Source organism: Otolemur garnettii, unplaced genomic scaffold (genome assembly GCF_000181295.1).
Source record: "Otolemur garnettii isolate 467f Iridium unplaced genomic scaffold, OtoGar3 scaffold00001, whole genome shotgun sequence".
Lineage (NCBI taxonomy): Eukaryota > Metazoa > Chordata > Mammalia > Primates > Galagidae > Otolemur > Otolemur garnettii.
This window is the reverse complement of record NW_003852396.1, coordinates 25,773,780-25,795,457: the sequence shown is the minus strand read 5'-3', so window position 1 is coordinate 25,795,457 and position 21,678 is coordinate 25,773,780. Positions and strand designations below refer to the sequence as shown.

At 51.6% G+C, this 21,678-nt stretch overlaps 1 protein-coding gene across 1 annotated transcript in view; it reads right to left on the bottom strand.

Moving 5' to 3' along the window:
* Positions 1-218: 218 nt before the first annotated feature.
* The window catches only part of LOC100945296 (olfactory guanylyl cyclase GC-D-like), a 36,674-nt gene continuing 15,214 nt past the window's right edge, over positions 219-21,678 (bottom strand). Inside the window, exons 8-18 of the mRNA XM_012803169.1 lie at positions 19,085-19,261; positions 18,709-18,865; positions 18,234-18,383; positions 14,653-14,801; positions 13,589-13,752; positions 12,989-13,181; positions 8,013-8,187; positions 6,943-7,041; positions 5,934-6,028; positions 4,323-4,408; positions 219-327 (exon numbers count right to left, since the gene is read on the bottom strand). Of these exons, the coding sequence (XP_012658623.1) occupies positions 219-327; positions 4,323-4,408; positions 5,934-6,028; positions 6,943-7,041; positions 8,013-8,187; positions 12,989-13,181; positions 13,589-13,752; positions 14,653-14,801; positions 18,234-18,383; positions 18,709-18,865; positions 19,085-19,261 (1,554 nt within the window). The remainder of the gene's footprint in view (positions 328-4,322; positions 4,409-5,933; positions 6,029-6,942; positions 7,042-8,012; positions 8,188-12,988; positions 13,182-13,588; positions 13,753-14,652; positions 14,802-18,233; positions 18,384-18,708; positions 18,866-19,084; positions 19,262-21,678) is intronic.

Below are 21,678 nucleotides of genomic sequence, written 5' to 3'. Positions count from 1 at the left end.
TATTTCTATTTTTATGATTTTTGTGTCAAGAGAAAAGTTTAGTCCTAGGATTCATACAGAAATGCATCAATTAATATCACTCCAGGGTACTGATTAATGAGCACCAGTTGGTCACCAGGGAGCTCCGCAAGGAATTCTTTAAAGGAAGTAGATTAGGGAGGGGTGTAGACGTGTCCATGCATAAGGCTGTCCGGCACCTGCCCCATCTGTTCCTCTCCTTAAGATGGGGCCCAAGCCTTCCCTGAGCTCTGGGTCCCAGCCGTGTCCTGGCGGGCTTTGGCAAAGGCTGCCTTGATTTCTTGGTTTATGAGGTCCTGCCATGGCTCTCTAGGGGAAAAGGAGAGACAAGAATCACATGAAGCAGCCACTCAGAACAGGAGTCTCAGACCCTGAAATCCCCACACTGCTGAGGAGTAGCTCCTTCTGCTTCCTTTGTTTCCTGCTCCCTGGGGCAGCCCTGCCACCCTCCCACCTTTGCACTTGAAAGAACTGAGGCTCAGAGAGGTGGAGTGTATTTTCAAGGCTAGACAGTTGCTGACACAAATCCAATGGCCTCTGGGAGATGGGGCCCAGCCAAGCTCTGTGCCTCACACAGGACATGAACTTGGGAGGCTATGAGGCCATGGGGAGAGGTGCTCTGTGACTCTCAGGGTTTTTATACAAATCCAGGGGACCCTGAACTCCCACCTGCACATACTTTCATTTCCTCATTTACTGCCCACAGGTGCCAGGAGCAGCGTGGAGCCAGCTCAGGGGAAGGAAGAAAGGCTCCGAGTGGTGGCCAGGGCCTCACAGCAACCTGGTGGAGGACTCTTTTGTGCCTGTTTGGCAGGGTCAGAGGGAACAGAATGGACTACTCTGTGGAGTGTATCCATGACAAGTGACAAGAAGTGCTTCTGTGAGCACTGCTAATTGCTGGGGGAAGGGAGTTTTGTCCCCTTCCCAGTCTCCAAACAGCCCCAAGTAGAAAGATAAATAATTTCTGATGATATGGAAAATATATAATGTGAGGACAAAAGCATCTTTAGAAAACTTGGCTTTAAAAAAATAAAACCCAGGTTATAACATTCGAGTTAGGCAAAAATTAGCAACTGCTTTATAGATGCAGCTCTAAGTTCCCATCCAGCTGATACCCTAAGCCCCTCCTGCAGAGATCTGTGTCTGTGTCTCTGTGACCTCATCTCCAGTCGAGTGGAGGGGCACATGGTGGTGTTTCCATGCCCATGACAAGGGCAGTGTGCATCTACCCTGTGAGCTCATGTGCAGGCTTTGGATACAGTCTCCCCAGCCTGCCTGGGGGTCTGCAAGGCTCCCAAGTTGGGTGGTGCTCACTGCAACTCTCTGCTCTGCTCCCTCCCTGAGCCAAGAAGATGAAAACATTTCTGGCACTTTCTAAAGTTTCAGGAGTGGAAAAGTCATCAGCTGAGGGAGTTTGTGATGACAGTTGGCTGCCAGGCCTGCCAGTTCCCAGTCCCAGGATAGGGTGAGCCAGGTGCTTCCCAGGAGCACCTTCAGGAACAGAGCTGGACAGAGGACATGACAGTGGGGTGGCTGGTGCATAGGATCCTGAAGAGGTCACACACTCTTCTTGCTGGACACCCATGGACAGATGTACAGGTGCATCGGCTGTCCAGGATCTCATGAGACTTGCATGGGCAGGGAACGTTCCATCAACAGGTGAACAAGGAATGTCAGTAGTAACAAGCACTGCGGAGACTGCCACGCTGGCAGCGTTTGAACTGAGACTGGCACAATAGGACGGGGCAGGGCATTCGAGGGCAGAGCAAGGCCCCTGGGTGGGAACAGCTCATGTGCTTTATGAGATAAGTGAGGAGGCCCATAAACCAGTGAGAAGCAGTGGGAGATGGCATGAGAGACCAGGCCGAGGGGTAGGTACTGGCTGGAGCATCAGGGCCTCAGAGACTCAGGAAAGAATTTCAGCTTTAGCTCAGGGTGATAGGATGGCCCAGAGGGAACTTTCATACTGATTTATGCTTTGAAGAGATAACTGTGAGAATGGATGGAAAGGCCTGAGTGGGTGAGGGGAAATTGGCTGGGAGCCCCTGCAGCAGGGTCTTTAGGAGGCAGGGACTAGGGTGGAGAAGCCAGCCAGAGGAGGGGCGTTTGATGCAGGCAGAGCACATGTGTGCAGGATCTGAGCCCCTGGGTGGCTGCAGAGACTGCCTGGAGGTTTCCAAAGCTTCAGACTTGCTGGCAGATTAGAGACAAGGTGGGTGTTATGAGGAGACAAGGACCAGATCAGGCATTCTGGCCAAGGCCAGTAAGACTGGCCAGAGAAAGGAACTGGAGGAGGACTGGTTTCCAGGGCAGGTGGCCCTTTAGGGTCTGCAATGCTGTGTGAGAGCCAGGAGGACCAGTTTAGAGCACAGACAGGGTTAGTCTAGGCAGTTAGGAACATCCCAGGCAGGGGAGGATGAAAGCCTAGTACTCAGAGGTACAAAGGAGGGGAGGGGAGGGGAGGCAGGGAGCCCCAGGAGGCTGAGCTAGGAGGAGGCTGGGAAGGGCGAGTTTCTAGGAGGGCAGAAGGGGAAGTGTTGCTGGGTAGGCAGGCTGAGAACCCAAACTGCTCACAGAGCCAATGACATTGGAGATGTCATGGGTGACCTTCAGAAGAGCCTCCCAGCTCGGCGGGGGTGGTGGCGTCAGACTATGGGGCTGGGGACAGAGTGGGAGGTGAGGAAGTAAGATTCATGTCAGCAGACCCGAGAAGTTGAGGAGGGCTTGTTCTTCAGGACAGCAGGAGGTGAGTAGAGAGAGGCTGGAGGAGGGGACCTCCATGTAAGGGACAGGGTGAAAGGGCCATAGTGCCTTCTACTGGGGGTGGGCTGGGCCAGGCTGGGTGACTAGGACATAGAGAAGAGAACAGGACTTCAACAGAGGAGTCAAAGGGACCTCCAGGAACCAAGCCCAGAGGTCACAACCCTAGGCCAAGCCCTGTCTTCCTACTAGGCCACCTGCCCCTGCAGGCTGTCCATGCAATGACACTGCAGAGGGGAAGGGCCTGGGGCTGTGGAGGCCTTTCTGTGAGCAGGAACTGGTTCTGCACCTGGGAGGCTGGTGTGTCCTGTGAGAAGGCTGTGTTGGTGTGTTCTCTCATCCCGGGTGTGTGTCTGCCTGCTTTTCTACTCACCACCACCCCCCCACCCCCCCGAACCCTGCTCTATGTGGGAGGCTTCAGAGATGACCAGGGTAAACCCCTCAGGCCCACTCTGCCTCAGGCCCCCTAGCTGTGGTGACCAGACCCTGTCTCCATCCGTCCTGTCTGTCGGCTGGATGCAAGCCTGGATTGCTTCAAGCCTAGTCTTTTCCCAGGATCCAATATGTGTCCCACACATTTTTTGTCTTTGAGAGACGGAAAGGGGAGGGCTTGGGTTGGGGGCCTGGAAGTGCTGGGCAGAGCCAGTTGGAAGTTCTGATGAAGGAAAAACTCTGGGCGGGGAGATAAGCCTGAATTCCGGCCCCATTTCTGATGTGGTCACGCTGGAGCACCCCGGCAGGCCCTGCCCCGACCCCGGGCACAGCCTCCCCACTGGTGGAATGAGCTAGTTGGCCTCTGTGGTCCCTGGGACCTTCTTGGCAATCAACAACACCTGGGTGCCTTGCCCTCCAGCCCTCTGTAGATGGCCCACAGGTAGGATAGAAGAGAGTGAGGGACAGCAAGTTCAAGTGAAATGTTATTGCTCCTTTCTCCTAACCCGTCATACGGGCCTGAGTGACAGAAGGGGTTCTAAAGAACAGGGCAGAGGAAAGGGCCAAACCATCAGGCAGGCACAGGCTCTCTGAGACTCTGCTTCACATGGCCCCTAAAATGTGGACGCCCTTTTGATCTAAAAACTCTTCATCTATGGAAATAGTCTGAATAACAACAGATGTGTTACCTATAGTCAGCTCAGCACAGAGAGATTCCACACACTCAGCTATAAGAGATGGGCGTTGCCAATCCCGGCATGCCCACGGGTTGTGATCCTGCTGCGGTCACTACGAGTATGTTTATAAAGTACTCCCAACAATACTCGAAGGGGCTCAGGACAGTGAGCTGAGAACACAGATCAGGACGGGAGATCACCTAGGCGGCATGACCTCACCCACACCAGAAGCATCCAAAGCAGGCTGGCAGGAGCTACGCTGAGCGCTAACTACCAGTGGCTGTCTCCCAGGAGCGAAAAGATGCTAACTATTGAACATTTGAAGAATTCTGTATTTCTCAAGTTTTCTGCACCAGGCAGGTTAAATAATCAGAAAAATAAAAAATATCCAGTTTAAAAGAAAAGAGTTCAAGCTTTCTGTGAAATCCTTCTTACCCAGGTTTGATGTCCGGAGGTGTGGGGAGGAGTTTGGGGAAGCCTGCCTTTCCCACCAGCCAGTAGGTCTCCTCTATGCCCTTCCCCTGAGAGAGAGAGGAAAGGTGATGGCAAGGCCCCTCCTCGCCAAAACCTTCTCAAACTGAAGGGCAAGGGCGAGTGTGGGGTTCCAACAGCTCCATGGAGAGCAGCCTGGAGCCCCGAGGTCCAAGTCCTGCCCATGCCCCTTCCTAGCTAAGTGACTTTGGCCAATGCACTTTACTTCTCTGTGCTTCAGCTTCTTCAGTACCTCTTAAAGTTGTTAGAAGGATTACATAAGTTAAATTTATCTATTAAAGACATGAAAAAGAAATCATGAACTCTATGACTGCAGGTCTAGAATGTCAAGATTCCAGGATTCCATCATCTGTGGTTCTCTCCAACGTCACTCCTGAAGGGGCTGGCGGGCTTCCTGGGACGGGAGTGCAGCTGCCTGAAGGTTAGGAGTGAGGGGCACAAGGGGCTCTGGGGTCAGGAATGGCTGGTCTGGAGGCTCCATGTCCCACCTGAGCCAAGGGTCTATGGGATGGACATAGCCCGTTGGAGCCCCCAGGTCTGAAGAACCTGAGGCTGGTGTGCTTCCCTCCACACAGCTCTCTGCAGCCCTTTCTGCCATCAGAGTCCTCTATTCCTCAGGACATCCAGTGCCCACCCCCTGCAAACAAGACATGCCTGTCTTGACTTATTCCAGCTCACTGTCCCTAACCCCAGCTGTCAGTGCAAAGGATTCCACATATGATGATCTCCATGGGCTGTCTGGCCCTCTCTGTGCTGCACCCTCTTGCTCTAACATTCCACAGTGTAATGAAGGGAGTCCTAGGAAGTACCCAGTTTCTGCAGCCCAATCAGCCTTGGGCCTGTAAACTAGGCTTCTCCGGTCTCCCTACTAGACCTGGGTCTAGCTGAGGAACTGGAGGAATAAGAGGAAGTGAGACAGGAGGAAAATATCATTCACTGGGATATTGTACCATTGCCTCTGTCAGGTGTCAGCATGGAAAGGAACGCAGCAGTTGTAGACCTTTCTCTGCCTTTGAGGTGCTCGTGGAAAAGTACAACCCAACACCACACAGTAACAGCAGAGGGCTGGCTGTGGGACTGGTGAACACACAGAGAAGCATGACAGTCACTGTTGGAGGGGTATTCCTGGTTAGGACAGGCTTCAATAAGAGGTGATATCTGAACTAGGGTTCTGAGGGATGAATAGGAGTCCCACAGTGCTATGAAGAAGGCACAAGCTTTGGAGCTATGTAACTTTGACTCTCTAATTAAATTTCTTTAACTATAAAATGGGGACAATGATACCCATCGTGTCATTGATATGTGTTGAGCACCAAGGAGCTACACAGGTAGGTCATCAATAAAAGTGCCCTTCCTGTCCTTTCCTTTCACAAGAAGCAAAATGGTTCCCAGGTAGAAATGTTTCCTTAGGCTTGAGGGCACACAGAGGACACGTGTGAGGTGATCAGCTACATCTTCCCAGCAGCCACATCAGTCAGAGGAGGCTTCTTCCTGCTGCCCACAGAAACCAGACCCTTGGGCACTTTTCCCACTAGGACCAGGAAGTTCTCTTACCTTCAGCTCAGTCTGACCTCTGATGTCAATTTTGTAGCCTTTATCAAGGCTGAGCAGTGTCTGGACAGTGCTTCGGCTGGTATGAATTCTGTATGCTAAGAAGAAAGGTTGTAATCAAGTCACCACCTGGGGCACCACACGCCGTATCTGGTAAAATCACCAAGGGCCTGCAACAGCTAGAGTTCCAACACACAATTATGATTTGTGCTGTACCCTTCTTCTGGTCCCTTGTCCCTCTGGATAGTTGGCCACTAAAAGAGACCTCAAGGAAAGCAGATTACATTGATTGAGTGTTAAGAGGAACTCAAGATGAAGCCAGAACCCCTAGAAACATAATTTCTACTTATAGGGGAATATATGAAGGCTGAATCCGAGAAGATAAGAGCAGAACCTTATTTTTCTTTTAAGAGCAGAACTCTCCAATAGGACTGCCATGCCCGGTCATGCAGGATGCGCACTGAACAACATTAAGGCAGCACACAACTTATATAACCAGAAGCAAAGGCTGTCCACATTTTCAGTTGCACTAACAAAACCATCGGAGTAGCTCTTGCTGCCCGCAAGGGCCAAAAATGTTGGAGATGTATACAATGGTGTTGTTGGGGCTGCCCCAGCATGGTAGAAGTTGGCATGTGGCCAAGAAAAAAACAAAACCTTAAAAGGTCTCTTCCTTGTACAATGGGGAAACTGAGGCCTACAGGAAGAACATTTTGCTCAAGCATACTAAACAGGATAGTGGCAGAGCTAGGGATAGGACTCAGGTTTCCTGTGTCTTGAGTCATTATTTTCTCAACTAATTCCCTCATGAGATCATCACAACAACTCCATGGAAAATTGAAAGAACTAACAACATACATCATCTCTTTCCAGTTGCTTTCCTGACAACTAGGGTATATTGCCCTGAGGTGGCAATTTGGTTACTAAGCACTATTTCAAACAAGCAGGCCGCTCAGGTTATTGAGATAGAGGCCTCCCTCCCCCAGGCAGAACAGAAGTATGAAATACTCACGCAGCCCTGTGGACTCCATCCGGGATGCAGTGTTGACAGTATCTCCAAAGAGGCAATACCGAGGCATCGTGAGACCCACGACCCCAGCTACACAGGGCCCTGAAATGCAAATGTGCCCGGTGAGCCTCAACAGGTCCCAGGCCACAGAGAGGTCTCCCTCCCCCCACTGCACATCCTGGTGAGAATAATGCTATCTGGGGTCTCCAACAACATCTAGAGAGGAGATGATGTCTGGGCCAGACTCTGCTGGGGATGAGGGTGGGGGGTGGATAAATCAGAGCCAGTCCCTGCTCTTGGGCAGCTCCCAGCCTGGTGGGGAAAGATGTGTAAACTTTGAGCAAGGCTGTGATGAGGGAAGCATTGGATGTGCTGGCCCAGAAAACGGACCCCTAGCCCACCCCAGGGCTCTTCCTGGAGGAGGTGATACATGGGCTGTGTCTTGAAGGATGAGATAATGAATGGGCAGGGAACGGCATGTGCAAAGGTACTCAGGCAGAGTGCCCTTGGGCTGAGGGAAGCTGCAAGAAGCTGAATATGGATGGAGGGCCACGCAGGGAGTGGCAGGAAATGAGGCTGGAAAGGTTATTAGCAAGGCACTTAGGAGCAATGGGGGGAGTGAGTGTGGACTTTATCCTGCAGGTGAGGGCAGCCATGGAGAAAGGAACAGGTGGGGCCATGGGATGGGCATATGATAGACTCCGAGGCCTCCCTGAGCCATCTCGGCAAACATTAAGTTGTTTGCATGGCCACAAGGTTCCTGTCCTGCCCCTTCCATCAGACTATCAGCTTCTCAGCTGACAGATCATCAGACTATCAGCTTCTCAACATGGACTTAACTGACCTTGACAGATGCGGAGACAAAAAGAAAAGATGTGCGAATCTTGATTCTTTGTTTCTAGAATCTCGATTCTTTGATTTACAACATTTTAGTACCTTAAAATAACATAAGGAAAAAAGAAGCAAACTGTTTTGATCACGGAGTTTTAGAATCTCAGAAATCCAGCAGCACACCACTGGGGGTGTCCCAGCTGGTGCCCCAGGGACGGTTGGGGGCCTGATCAGACCCATACCTGAGTGCAGGCCAGCCCTGATATGAATGGGGACGTCAGGCGCGTGTCTCATCCGGAAGTCGCCCACAGAGCTAAGGATATCCAGGGCCATATTGGCGATCTCGGCTGCATGCTGGTTCCCATTGCGCCGAGGCAGCCCCGATGCCACCATGTAGGCATCCCCGATGGTCTCCACCTAGAAGTCACAGTCTTCATATTCCAGCCTAAGAACGTACCCTTCCTGCCTTGTCCCACATGCTGCCACACAAGGCTGCCTCTCAAAAGCCCAAACTCACCCTGAGGGTCTCCTGCCAGGCCTTTAGCAATGATCAGATCTGTATATTTCAGATCACTTTTGTATTCCAAGGAACCATGTTTTTTTTTTTTTTTTCTCAGACCCCAGGTTCTGAGCTCTAAGCAGCAGACCTGTGTACCCCATCTGCACAAGGTCACAGTGGCAGATCAAGGAGTCATCTGGAAGTGTGCATAGATTTTCCAAACCCTGCCAGTTTTTCAAGGTGTCTTGGAAAGAATGCCAGTTTGGGAATCAGATGTAGGTTCAAACACTGGCTCTGCCATTTACCTCGGCAGACATTTCACCTGTACACTTTCCTCTTATATGGGATGAATGTTAGAGGTGAAGTATTTAAAGAACCAAGCATATCAATGCCAAATAGAGGCTGCTGTCTCCCCACACACACACCTCATGGTTTTGGAGAAGATAGGCTCCCTGAATCTTCTAATTGGAAGGGACTTAAATGTTCACCCACCCTGTCTTCCCAGCTGCAGTGCTGTTCTCGCCTGCTCACATGCCTTGATGGGAAGGTTTTTTCTTCTTGAGGCAACCACTTCTTTCTTTAGGCAACTCTGATTTTCAAAAGTTGAGTTGAGTTGAAACTTGCCTCTCACCTGCTGGTTCCAGCTCTACCTCCTGAACTTGATCCACATACCTTTCCTAGGCACCTTTCCCTGTTCCTAAGGCCCTATTCTAGGTTCTGGGGACACAGATGTGAATGGAGCAATGACTGGGTCCTGCCTTAAGGAGGCAGCTCCAGAGACCTGATGCTCTCTGGCCCCACCACCAGCCTGCCTGCCAGGTGTGCAGCTGTGATTCAAGGGCAGTGCGCCCACTCTGGGGACCCAGCTCTGCCTTACAGGGGTCCCCCACAGTCCAGACTGGGGCAAAGTGAGTAGAAAGCCTTGTGGCAGCCAACACATCTGGACACTATTCTCTGAGCTGATGAAGTTGTAACCTGCCTGACGCTTTTCCGGAAGGGAGAGTGTAACACAGTCAGTGATCACTCTTTCAACCCCACAGACAGAAAGATGACAAGGCACAGGCTTGGAGCTCAGACTCAAAGACGCCTGTCGTGGTGGGCTCTCAGCTTCAAGTCAGGGTTGTGGCTGCTTTCACAGACAGGAGAACACAGCCAGAGGAGAGGTGAGAGCAAAGGTTTCCACACAAACAAATGCAGATGTGAATACTAACTCCACCACTGACTTGCCCAGTGACCTGGGCCGAGTCACTTATCCTCTGTGAGCCTGTGTACTCATGTGCACAGTAGGGATAATAATCTATATCCTTGAGGAGCACTGAAAGGGTTAAATGAACTACTCTGTGAAAATCCCTAGGTCCAGTTAGCCCCTGTACATGCTGCCCTAATGCCGGTGCCTCGCCCCTTCTGTGCTTACAGGGGGAGGTCTTAGCACCTGCCTGCGGTGAATGAATGAATTCTCTCACTTTCTCTCACTTTCTTAATCTGCAGAACAATCCTAAAACATAAGCACTTTCTTCCTTGTTACAAACAGGGAACTCGAGGCTCAGGGAGGTGATGTCCCCAGGGCTGCGCAGCAGTATGGCCAGGGCAAGGCTCACACCCAGGCTGAGCGGTTGGGGTGAGTCCTCTTCTCCTTCAGAGCTCACGGGGGCTCTGCTCTGGAGTTATGTCCATAAAAATGCTCACTCAGCGAGCGAGTGCTGGGAGGGAATCACACACCCCCCGAGGAACCAGGAAACTATTGCTTGGCTGCCTTCCAACACAAACCAGATAAAAGTACTGTAACCAGATCCTGTTGGGGATGGAGGGGAAACCGAGGCAGACGGCGTGAGTGATGAGAAATGCGCTTGCACATCACGAGGAAGGGGCCTCCTGCTTCCCCACATCTGGAGGAGTGGGGGGCCTTGTTTTATTTCATCTCACTGTCAGAAAGATGCAGACCTCTTGGCCTGAGTTCAGAGCAGATCAGGAGGCATGATTCAGAGCTGGGAGGGACACGTGTGAGAAAAGATTAGCAGAGAAAGAAGAGACAAGGTTGGGGTGACTCAGGGCAGATCAAAGCTGGGGGGTTCAGCGAGAAGAGATGAGAAATCTTTTCCTGGTGCCTATGGGGCCGGGATGGCTCTGGAGACAAGAGGGAAGCTTAGACAATGCCTTGGAAGTACAGGGCAGGGTGGGGGCGTGGGTGCTGAGTGGGGACCTGGGCGGGGGGCAGCCACACCCTGGGATGTTGGTGGTTTGGGTCTCAGCTGGTCAGTGTTAGTCAGTGTGGGGCAGCTCACAGAGCACCTATGGTGGATGTGGCAGGTTCCTGTCCTGGCTCTGTTGCCTACCAGCTGGGTGACCTTAGGCAGGTCACTTCCCTCTCTGGGCTTCGGTGTCTTCCTCTCTCAATCAACATATGTTTCCTGATGACACTGCAGGCACAGGGGAGCGGTGATTTATGGTGAATCCATAAAGTGCTACGTGGGAGGAGTGGGGAGAGCATCAAAGAGGAGCTCCTAAGCCTGTCTGGGAGGGTGAGAAGCACAGCCTGAGTCAGAAAGTGACAGAGGAGAGCCAGGTGCAGAGGAGGGACAGGGGTGTTCCAGGAGGAGATAGCAGCACGTGTAAGGGCTAGAGAGAGCAGCCTGTGTGCGAGGAATCTGCAGGTCTGCAGTTGGGGAGGCAGGTGGGGCCAGCTCCTGGAGGGCCACTGTGAAGCTGCGGCTTTATCCTAAGGATGTCCACATTGTGGAGATGGGGAGCCTCCCTGAAGAGGGGCTTAGGATCAGAATACTAATCCGGGCTCAGAGCCTGTAGCTCAATGGCTAGGGGGCTGGCCACATACACGGGAGCTGGTGGGTTCAAACCCAGCTTGGGCCTGCCAAACAACAATGACAATTACAAAAAATATATATATAGCCAGGCATTGTGGTATGCACCTGTAGTCCCAGCTACTTGGGAGGCTGAGGCAAGAGAATTGCTTAAGCCCAAGAGTCTGAGGTTGCTGTGAGCAGTGACACCACAGCACTCTACTGAGGGTGACATAGTGAGACTGTCTCAAAAATAAAAGAATACTGATCCAATGCAGTGTAACGTCTATTACAGAGTGAGTACTCAATATGTTTTGATGATTATTGTTAGGATACTATAAATAATGCTATTGGCAGATTGCCTGGCCCCGCGAAGAGTTCATGCTGTCCTTGGAAACTTCCTTCCTGAGCATCCTTTCCAACCTGTCCCTAGCCCCCAACACCCCACCTCCCATCCCCAGCCTCCAGTGGAGCCTGGGTATGGCTGCTTCCCGGGACCTCCCCTCCCCACCTTCTCCACCACATTTGAAGCCACCCCCAGGTCCCAGCTCCTGGGTGAGAATAGGAACAGGGGCAGGGTGGGGAAGGTCCCTGCACCAGGGCAGAGCTGAGGAATAGAGGGTAGGGGACAACTCCCCTCACAATCTCATAGTTGACATACCCTTCTACTTGGTAGGTAGGACCTCCCACCTTCTGTGAACCTGCCATGACTGTGATCATTAGTCCTACCCACTGTCAAGGAAAAAGAGGCCCAGAGAGGAGTAGCCATTAGCCCAAAGCCACAGAGAAGCTGATAGCCAGGCTGGGACTCAAATTCAAGACTGAGAGGTGTATAGGGAGGGTTTGGGTGGCTCTGCTGAGGCCCCTGATGCCCTCTCCCCTCTCCTTGCTGACCTACTTCACGCCCAGCATCCCAGCCCATTCAGTGTTCCCACAATCACCAGGCCCTCTCAAGCCTCAGGTTTTAGCACATTATTCTCCCATTGCCTGCCAGAGTGGCCATGCCCAGAGTGGACAATCCTGAGAAGATGGCACCTCTTCTAGGAAGCCTTCCTTGCTCTACACCTCTACCCTAGCTGGGTTGGGATCCTCTCTTCCTTCTTTTCCTCCCCACATCATCACTTTCACTGCTGGTCATCATCTTGTACAAACATGCCTGAGAGCCCCTTGAGGGTAGAGATAGGAGCGGAGTCCCCTGCCCATGTCCAGCACAAGGGTGGATACAGGAGAGCCTCCCAATATAAACATTAAAGGGATGAGTAGATGGACAATGAGCTAAGGAACACTGTGGTTAGTTAAATGTGAAAGTTAATTGTGGTTAGTTAAATGTGTCCCACGTTTTCCACCCCTCTCTATCCACCCCACTGCAATGTGGCTCTGAAACTTCTCCCATCAAAAAGTAGAGTTTTTTTCCTCACCCCTTGAATTTGGGCTGGTCTTTTGCTTTGACTAATAAAATACAATGAAATTGTACAGAAATTGCAATAAAAATGCAGAAATTGCAATGTGCCTGATTCCAGGTTACAGCTGGAGAGGTTTTGTGTACTCTCTGTCAGAACCCTGCCACACCATGGAAGCAATCCCACACTAGCCTGCTGAATGATGACAGACTCCATTGACCAGTACTGAGTTCTCCCACCTAAGCCTCCAGAAATGTAAGAGAACCCAGTTAAGATCAGCAGAGCTGCCTACCTTACCCCCATCTGACCGCAGATGAGTGGGTCCAGATGAACCTTCCAGCTGACCCATAAGCTTGTGAGCAATAATAAATGCTTATCATTTTATACTACTAAGTTAGGGAGGTTATTTGTTACACAGCAGTAGCTAACTGATACAAACACATAAATAAGTGAATGGAAGTAAGTGTGTAAGACAAACATAGTAGTGAAGTTGGTGAGGAATGCCTACCTCCTAGCGTTCTTACCTTATACACATCATGGTTTCTTAAAACAGCATCAAACAGTGTGTAGAGATCATTGAGCAAACCCACCACCTCAATGGGTTCACTTAGGGCTGAGATGGTAGTGAAACCCACAATATCACTGAAGTATATGGTAACATGATCAAAATACTCTGGCTCCACAGTCGTCCCCATTTTCAGAGCTTCAGCCACAGATCTGAAGGGATGGGAGGGGCCAGAGTCACAAGATAGAAGGATCTCTTTTTTATAGTTTGGGGGGTAGGGAGGGATATTTGGAAGGAAATATCCCTCTGGGCATCCAGGGATCTGGGTCAGACCTGCTGATGTGCTAGCTGCCCTGTAGTGAATTCATTACTTTCTCTGTAGTGAGATGAGGATGCTGTGCTCTACCCTCTTCTCCCAAGGGTGAGAGAGAAGAAATCCAATACTCATCTGCCCAGCCCAGTCCCTCACATAGTGAAGGCTGTATGAAAACGTGTTGGATAAATAAACATGACTGAACTGAGTTAATCCATGGAACCCAGATTTGCTGAGCACCCACTATGTTCCTGGTCCCCTCGGAGCCGAGGCTGGAGGCACACTCGAGTCGTCGGGGCCACTCACCGAGGGAGCATCTGAGAGAGCAGTCTTTCTGTCTTCTGTCTCTCCAGCTCCAGCTCCTCAGTCCGCTCTTGGATCAAGTCCTCCAGGTTCTGGGAATACTTTTCCAGCATCCGCAGCATGGAGTCAGCAACACTGATCTTCTTGCCTTGGTTGATGCTTTTGAACTGAAGATGGAAGAACTGGGTGTTCATCCTTGGTCTGCTACCCACCGCTTAGAGCTCACTGCTCTGAGTGCACATTTCTGGCTTGTGAAGTGGCCAGAAATCACTGGCAGTGTTGCAGCTAAAGATGGGGAAGGACTTTTCGAAAGACATGTATGGGCCTCTGTCTGCCTTGTAGCCTCTCGCTCCCTCATGACCCTTCCTGATGCTCCCTCTGGCTCACTGAACCTCTCCTTGGCAACTTTCCACTGTGGCATGGAAGGCAGGAAGGGGAGGCAGGAAGCTGTTGCCTGGGGCCTGATGGGTTGGTCCCAGGGTGCCAACAGCTGTCTGGGTCAGCCACACATTCCAGCTGCCATGCAGACTCTCACAGGTTTGCTTTGTCCCTCCCACTGCAGTCCCCAAAGCAGGCCTGGGGCATCCTAGGGCCCCTCACATCATCCCTTCACTGACTGAGGAAGTAGCACTGTCGCCAGGGCCACAAATGGCCTCTCTTCTCAGGTGCCAAGAGGCCCGGTGCAGGGTGGGGTTCCCAGTGCAGCTCTGCAGTTGGACAAAGCTGGGTTTGGACTACAGCCCCTCCTTTCACCATTGCACTTTCACACCTATGCTGGGCAGGTGCCCTCCCCTCACCATGCCTCCTTTCTCTCCTGCAGAGGAGTGTCCTGAGGATCAAATGAAGTGGCAATCAGTACAGGGCTTGGTGCTCAGAAAGGCCTCTGGACAAATGTCCCAGGAGCCCATGACCCTGAGAAAGCTCTCCTTAGGGGGTGGATCTTGGCGCGACAGTGCTGGCTGGCCCCTTATCACGTGGTGTTCCCAGGCCACAGGGACAGCATGGGCAAAGCAAGCTGAACGAATAGGCCATTTCTCATGAGCACCTGTTCCTCTGGGAGCACTCACCCGGGTGTGGATCTGGTCCAGGCTCGGTCTGTCCTCTGGAGCCTCCTCCCAGCACTGCTTCATCAGCTGGATGCACTCGGGTGGCCCCTGGTCAGGGGACACCAGTGGCCGGCACAAGGGAGGGAAAGATGCCACCTTCCTGATGATTTCTGCAATAAACCCATGTGGCTTGGGTCTGAGGTCCCAGAGGGCTGGCCAGGGAGCCCAGCAATGCCACTTTCCTGGCCCTGCCCCAGGGTGTGGCCAGAGCAAGGGTCTCAGACCGGGAGCCAGGAGAACTGGGTTTGGATTCTGGATCTGCCACCACCTTTCTTTGAGATGGTGGAGAAGACAGGCCTCTCTGGGGCTCAGTCTCCCTATATGTGAAATGGGCTTAATAAGCCTTCTCGAGAGGGGTGTGGTGGGAGGAGATGATGGGCAGCAGGTGTCTGGCACCTAGCAAGCTCTCCCCACCCGCAGGTCCCACAGCACTGCTGCTGCTCTGTTGCTAGACATGCCCAACAATGGGCCTGAAATCTTGACACTGTGGCTCCTTCCACCAGCCCCGCCACCTGTGTGAACTCTCCACAAGTGTGAACAAAATCGCTCACTTACCACCATCCTCCTCCTCATCATGGTTGTTATTTCCCCAAATCAACCTCTGTCATGGATCATCCTGTCCCCACGCCAGACCAAGGCAAATTTACACAGACCAAAGTTCTAGTGCCAGCTCTGCCACTTGCCATGATTCTGGGCGCCAGTTTCCCCACCAAACAACTAATGACTTCAACCCCTGCCTTGGGAGGCTGTTGGGGAACCTAGGGGAGCTGAGAGATTCTAAAGTAGACTGGGAGGAGGAAGGGCTGACTGACTCCATGCTCAGACTATGGGGCCAATGGATTAGAAAGGGACTTGTAGATTGTCATTTACATTCTATACAAGTTGTATCACTTTCTGAGCCTCAGTTTCCTCATCTATAAAATGGGCATAATAACATTATTAGCAGGTTAATCTCCTCTGAGGTGGGCTAGAATCCTCCTCTCGTGAGTGAGGGAGGAGGAAACCCTTGGAGCCAGAGAGGAGAAACTTCCTTCTGGATTTCAGTCTGCTCCCCATCCTGTAGTGGGCCTCCTTACTGAGGAGAGTGCATGAGCCACAATCCTTCTTTATAGACAGAGAAACTGAGGTTCCTAGGGGTGAAGGAGACATCCATATACAGCCAGTAAAAAGCAGACACTAGAATGGGCCTGGTTTCCACCCAGCCTGCACAGTTTCCTCTGCCCAGAGGTTCCCAGCCTGCAGGATCAGACCCCGAGGGCCTCAGAGTACGACATCTGGGCAGCTGGTTATGCTTACAAAGGAGTGTGTGCAGATGGAACTAATAATACAGCCCATGCTCACATGTACAACTATTTTTCAAAAGTATGCAGATGGTACAGTAATGAATAAAATACAAATCCACTTCAAAGTGTGCTGATTTCAGAGCAGATTTTGTCATTGGGTATTTTCTCAGTCAGCGGATATTAAAAGTCAAATACTGTAGTAGCACGTGAGGCTCTAACAGTTTTTGACATTAAAATGGAGTCTGTGTAGGTGAACATGCTGGGACCCTCTGCCACAGGCCATGGCTGTCCTCAGGCTCCCTCTGTGGTGCCTGGCACGCTGTCACACCCAATGTGCCACTGATTGATCACCCATGTGAGAGTTGATGGAGGCTACACATCCAGCTCCGTGGGGCCTGGAGGGTCTGGGGGGGACTGGGGGGGTGTTCTGTGATGACTTCAAGAGATCTTAGGGCACTGGACTGGGATCAGGAAACTTCCACCTGAATCCCAGTCTCACTGTCTCCCCTCTGAGAAGTCCCTTCCCCTCTCTGAGCATCACTTAACTCTGAAAACGGGCAGTTGCCCACCTCCCAGGCTTGTCAGATGCTACGATGCATAGGAAATGCACTGGAAACTGCAGAGTGCCCTACACATATAGGCTCTGGAGTCAGGAGAGAACTGGGGCACCCCCCCTACACACCCCTGAACCCACCCAGGCAGCCATTTACCCAGCACCACTGTGTGCCAGACACCTCATCTAAAGCATTTCACCAAATCCCCGCAGCTACTCTGGAAAGCAGGTTCCCCATTTTACAGAGAGAAAATTGAGGCTTAGAGCCTAAAAGAGATTTACTCGAAGTAGTCAGGTGAGCTGGTACGGAGTTAGGCTTAGGGTGGTGTCCTCCAAATCCTGTGCCCTTAACCCTGTACTCCTTGAGGCCAGAGAAAGAACACCCCAGGGGACAGCAGGCCCTGGACTGACAGCCCATCCAAGGGAGACTTTCCCTGCCCGGAGTGTGGCTTGCAGATCCCATCTGGACAGGCCTTCCCTCTCTCAGAGGCAGCTGTGGGGGAGGCAGCTGAGAAGCGTTGAACAAAAGGCCCGATAAAGCCCCCTCCTTCTCACCGCTCCACCTCATAAATTTGAGGCCTGGAATGCTCCTTATTCACCGAGCAGTGCTGCAGTGGAGAAAAGAGGTGGGGCTGGGCCTGCTGTAAATTAAAGATTATCTGTTGGGGTGGGAGGGGATGGAGGGCTCGGCTCAGTCACTGTCCCGTACTGTGGGCTGAGGTGCCAGGGTGTCTGGGAGACAAGTGGAAGGGCAGCCTGGGGTGCAGGGGGCCCTGACAAGGATCACAGAACGGAGGAAACATTTCTGGAGTTGGGCCAGGTACTGGGGCCAGAAAAGAGAAAATATGTAGAAGCCAGGTGACAGTGGGGAAGGTAAGAGTGATTGTCCTGTACACCCAGAAGTGTGGGGAGAGAGATGCTCTTAAAGGAGCCCCACCTGAGCAGGTGACCAAGCCCCCAGCAGCCTAGCCATATCCGTCCTGGGACTAGGCATCTAGCTCATTTTTATTTGATTCCCCCATTTTAAAGATGAAAAAACTTAAGGCTCAGAGAGGGATTTGGATAAGGTCAGAGGATTTGTGTAAATGATACCCTGGATAGGACTGAGGTCTGTGTAGACACAAAATCTGTGCTGGTGGGCTGGAGGTGCGTGACCAAAGGCAGACCTGGTAGTGACATGGAGGAGGAAGGAAGGGGCTGGGGTTTTCACCCAGAAATTGATGTCATTTGGCCATAGACTGGTCAGCTGCCATTTTGGTGAAGTTGTGGAAATCTACCTGTGTTCTGGACTAGAAATCCTGGAAAGCCCGTTTGAATGTCTTTTCCTGTATTCCTGTATTTCCTACATTCAAGAAGGTGGCTTAACCCTGACAGCCCAGTAAACTAGCAAAACCAGTTCACTTACTTATTAGTTGCTGGCACTGAGTATTGTTGAGAAGAGATATTCTTAGATTAATGGTAAATAATAAGTAAGCAAAGTAATACAAACATTGCCGGGGAATTCAGGAATGGGCTTACATTGGTATGGATCAGTGGGGTCCATAGGGTTAAGTCAAGGAAACTCAGTTCTCATGCAAATCAAATCCAGCCATACTTTAGGTTTGTGTGTCTTTGTGGTTATTTTCAGGCCTACATTTTCTGATGACCTCCCCAACCAGGCAGAAAGTCCAGCCAGGGCTGAGCCTAGGAGGGAGAGGATCCCATACCTTCTGCTGACAGTCCCGAGGAGCAGTAGGGCGAACCTCGAGTCAGCACCTCCTGCAGGATGATGCCAATGCTGAAGACGTCCCCTTTGAGGGTGCCCCGCCTGGGGCCTGCAGGCCCCCGCAGCAGCTCAGGAGCCGTCCACAGAAGCTCTGCAATCACAGGGCAGGGCCACCCCAATGTCACCCACTGACCACGTAGCTGAGCATGGTCAGGCTTTTCACAGCTGTGGCGTCCTGGCCCCTCCCTGCACCCTGGAAGGATGTAGGGGGCTTCTATTCTCCCCCATTCACAGGTAAAGAGCCTAAGGCTCATTCATAGAGGAAGAATGATTGGGCAATTGGGTGGATGTATGCATGGATTGACTCAAGGTCACGTAATAGAAAGTGCTCCCCGGCTTCCCCCACCTTACCAGCACCTGGTTTAAACAGAGACCTTAGAACCTCCCGGCAGCTCCCTGCCCACCCCTGAGCTGACCTTCTGGGACTGGCTGGGGTTGGGGAGCCTGCTGAGCATCCAGGAGCGCTGCATAACCATGGTCGGTGACTTTGAGCACAAAGTGGCTGTCCACGACACAGTTTCGGGACTTGAGGCGACCATGAGGGAAACATCGACAGTGCAGGTACCGCATGCCCTGGAGTGCACAAATGGGGGTCCATTAGGTCTATGCTAAATGAGAGGAGCTCTCAGAATTCCCACAGTCCCCAGGAAGCCCTCCTGCTCACCTCCCCCTGGGCCACACTGTTTAGGTACCCTCAGTGAGACAAAGCAGGAGAGCCCAGGTGTGGGAAATCTGAGCCTCTCTGGTCTCCTTGCCCTCCCCCGACAGTTCCACATCTGGGAGGGTTCTCACACGGATCAAATCCAGCAACAGGGAGGCCTTGAAGGTCCAGTCTAGCCGCAGGGCCTCATTCCGTAGCAGGTTCTCCAGGCTGCCCCGGGGACAGTGCTCCAGAACCAGAGCACTGACCCCAGGGGCCGTGAAAAAGCCCAGGCAGGCAGTGACATTCTCATGCCTCAGCTCCCGCATCTGCTAGGACAATGGGCATCTTAGCAGCCCTCAGGGGTCCTTCAAGAATGGGTGGATGTATGGATGGATAGGTGGTGTATGGGGGGTGAATGGTGGATGGTGGGGGGATGGATGGTGGATGGATGAGTGTGGATAGGTGGGTGGATGGATGGTAGGTGGATGAGTGAGTGGATGGATGGTGGGTGGTAAATAGGTGGATGGTGGATGGGTGGATGGATGGGTGTGGATGAATATGGATGGACAGGTGGTGGATGAAGGGTGGATAGGTGGATGGATGGTAGGTGGATAGATGGGTGGGTAGATGGGTGGATGGATGGTGAGTGGATGAATGCATGTAGATGGTGGATGGGGGTTGATAAATGGGTGGATAGGTAGATATTGGATAGATGGATGGAAAGATAGTGAATGAATGGATAGACGGTAGATGGAGGGTGGATGGATGGGGGGATGATGGGGATGGGTGGGTGGGTGAATGGATGGAATTATGAGTGAAAGCAGGAGGGAATGAGTGATAGAGTGAGTGAAAGCATCATGGATGAATCAGTGAATGAACTGTGCCCAACTCCACAGATTAAGTATGTATGCCTGTTTCGCAGTCTAAGTGATACCATGGACCTGAAAACAGTATGGATTCTATCTCCCAAGATGAAGGGATTGAGGAGGACTGAGGAGGAGCAGAAGGGATCAGGCATAAGTAGAAAGAAGCCTGTCTGATGGCTGCCCAGCAAGTTAGAAAGCTCGACCCCAACCAGGGACACTAGCATTTGGCAAAGCAGGAAAGACAGAAGCCTTGCCTGGCACAGCCCTTCTCATAAAAACAGTTTAGGGACAATTAAGTGGGGGACTCTATACTCTCCCCCCTCAGAGATTCACAAGCACGTTAGCATATGTGGTGATTTAGGCTTTATGGGCCACATAGTCTCTGTCACAACCCTTTGCCTCTGCCACTGAGGCACGAAAGCAGCCATAGACAATACATAAGGAATGAGCATGGCTGTGTTTCCACAAGCCTTTATTTTTTTTATTTTTTATTTTTTTTTTTTTTGAGACAGAGCCTCAAGCTGTCCCCCTGAGTAGAGTGCCATGGCATCACGCTCACAGCAACCTCCAACTCCTGGGCTCAAGCGATTCTCCTGCCTCTGCCTCCCAAGTAGCTGGGACCACAGGCGCCCGCCACAACGCCCGGCTATTTTTTGATTGCAGCCGTCATTGTTGTTTGGCGGGTCCGGGCTGGGGATTCGAACCCGCCACCTTAGGTGTACGTGGCTGGCGCCTTAGCCGGTTGAGCTATAGGCGCTGAGCCTCCACAAGCCTTTATTTACAAAAGCAGGCAGTGGGCCTGATTTAGCCTGTGGGCCATAGTTCACCAGCCTCTGACACCCACCACCTGAATGCCACCAAGTGATCCCCAACCAAATGGAGCAGAATGGAAGATTTGCCCAGCTGAGATCTTGCCAAATTTCTTACAAAGTTATAAGATATTATAAAATGGTTATTATTTTACTCCATTTGGGGGTAAGTTATTACACAGTGAAAGATAACCAAAACAGCACATGAAAGGTTCTGAGAAGTCCTATGGCTACCCAAGCAATGCAAACTTATGTGGCCACATATAGGACATTTTGTTTTAAGAAACATCTACTCACATTTCTCTCAAGATGCCCAGTGGGAATGCCTAACTTAACCTCAGTCACTTAATCTCTCTGAACTTTATTTCAGATAGTGGTGCCGTTGGGAATAATAATAAAATTCACCATTTATTGAAAGGCCAGGAACAGTTTTAGGTTATTTCACACATTCTCTGCAGCCCTCATACTTCCCTGGAGGTGGACATGACTTCTTCCATGTTATAGGAAAGTGGAAGTGCCCCATGGAGGCAGGAGTCCATCAGGGGTCTCTCTGACTCAGTCCTCCATCCCACAGTGCCTCCCCAAATGGTGCTGATCTCAGGAGTGAAGGTGCTTGTGTGGTTAGTGATGACATGTGACTAGTATCTCCCCGAGGAACCTTGTCTCTCTTCCCCGCTGTGTATCCTCAAAGCCCAGAGCACTGCCTGGCACATAAGTGATGCTCAATAAACAGTTAATAAGGGGATGGGTGGACAGAGGGAGGGAGGGTGCAGGGTGCGGCCCCTTAATGGTGTTACATATGCCATGTGATGGTACTGACGGAGAGAACTGTGTCCCTGGTGGGCTCAGACATGGTCATATTGGGGTGGTGACATGGCTTTAGGGATGCTGGTGTGTAGTAGTGACAGTGACTATGTATAGCCACAATTGAGGTGCTGTCAATGAACAGGATCATGATGACAGGAATGACTTCATTCCTGAGGCCAGAAGCTTCCACAATGAATAGGGGCCAGCCCAGACCAGTAAGGCTCCCCTGAGCAGCTCCCCTCCCCTCCCCACCCACCCCTC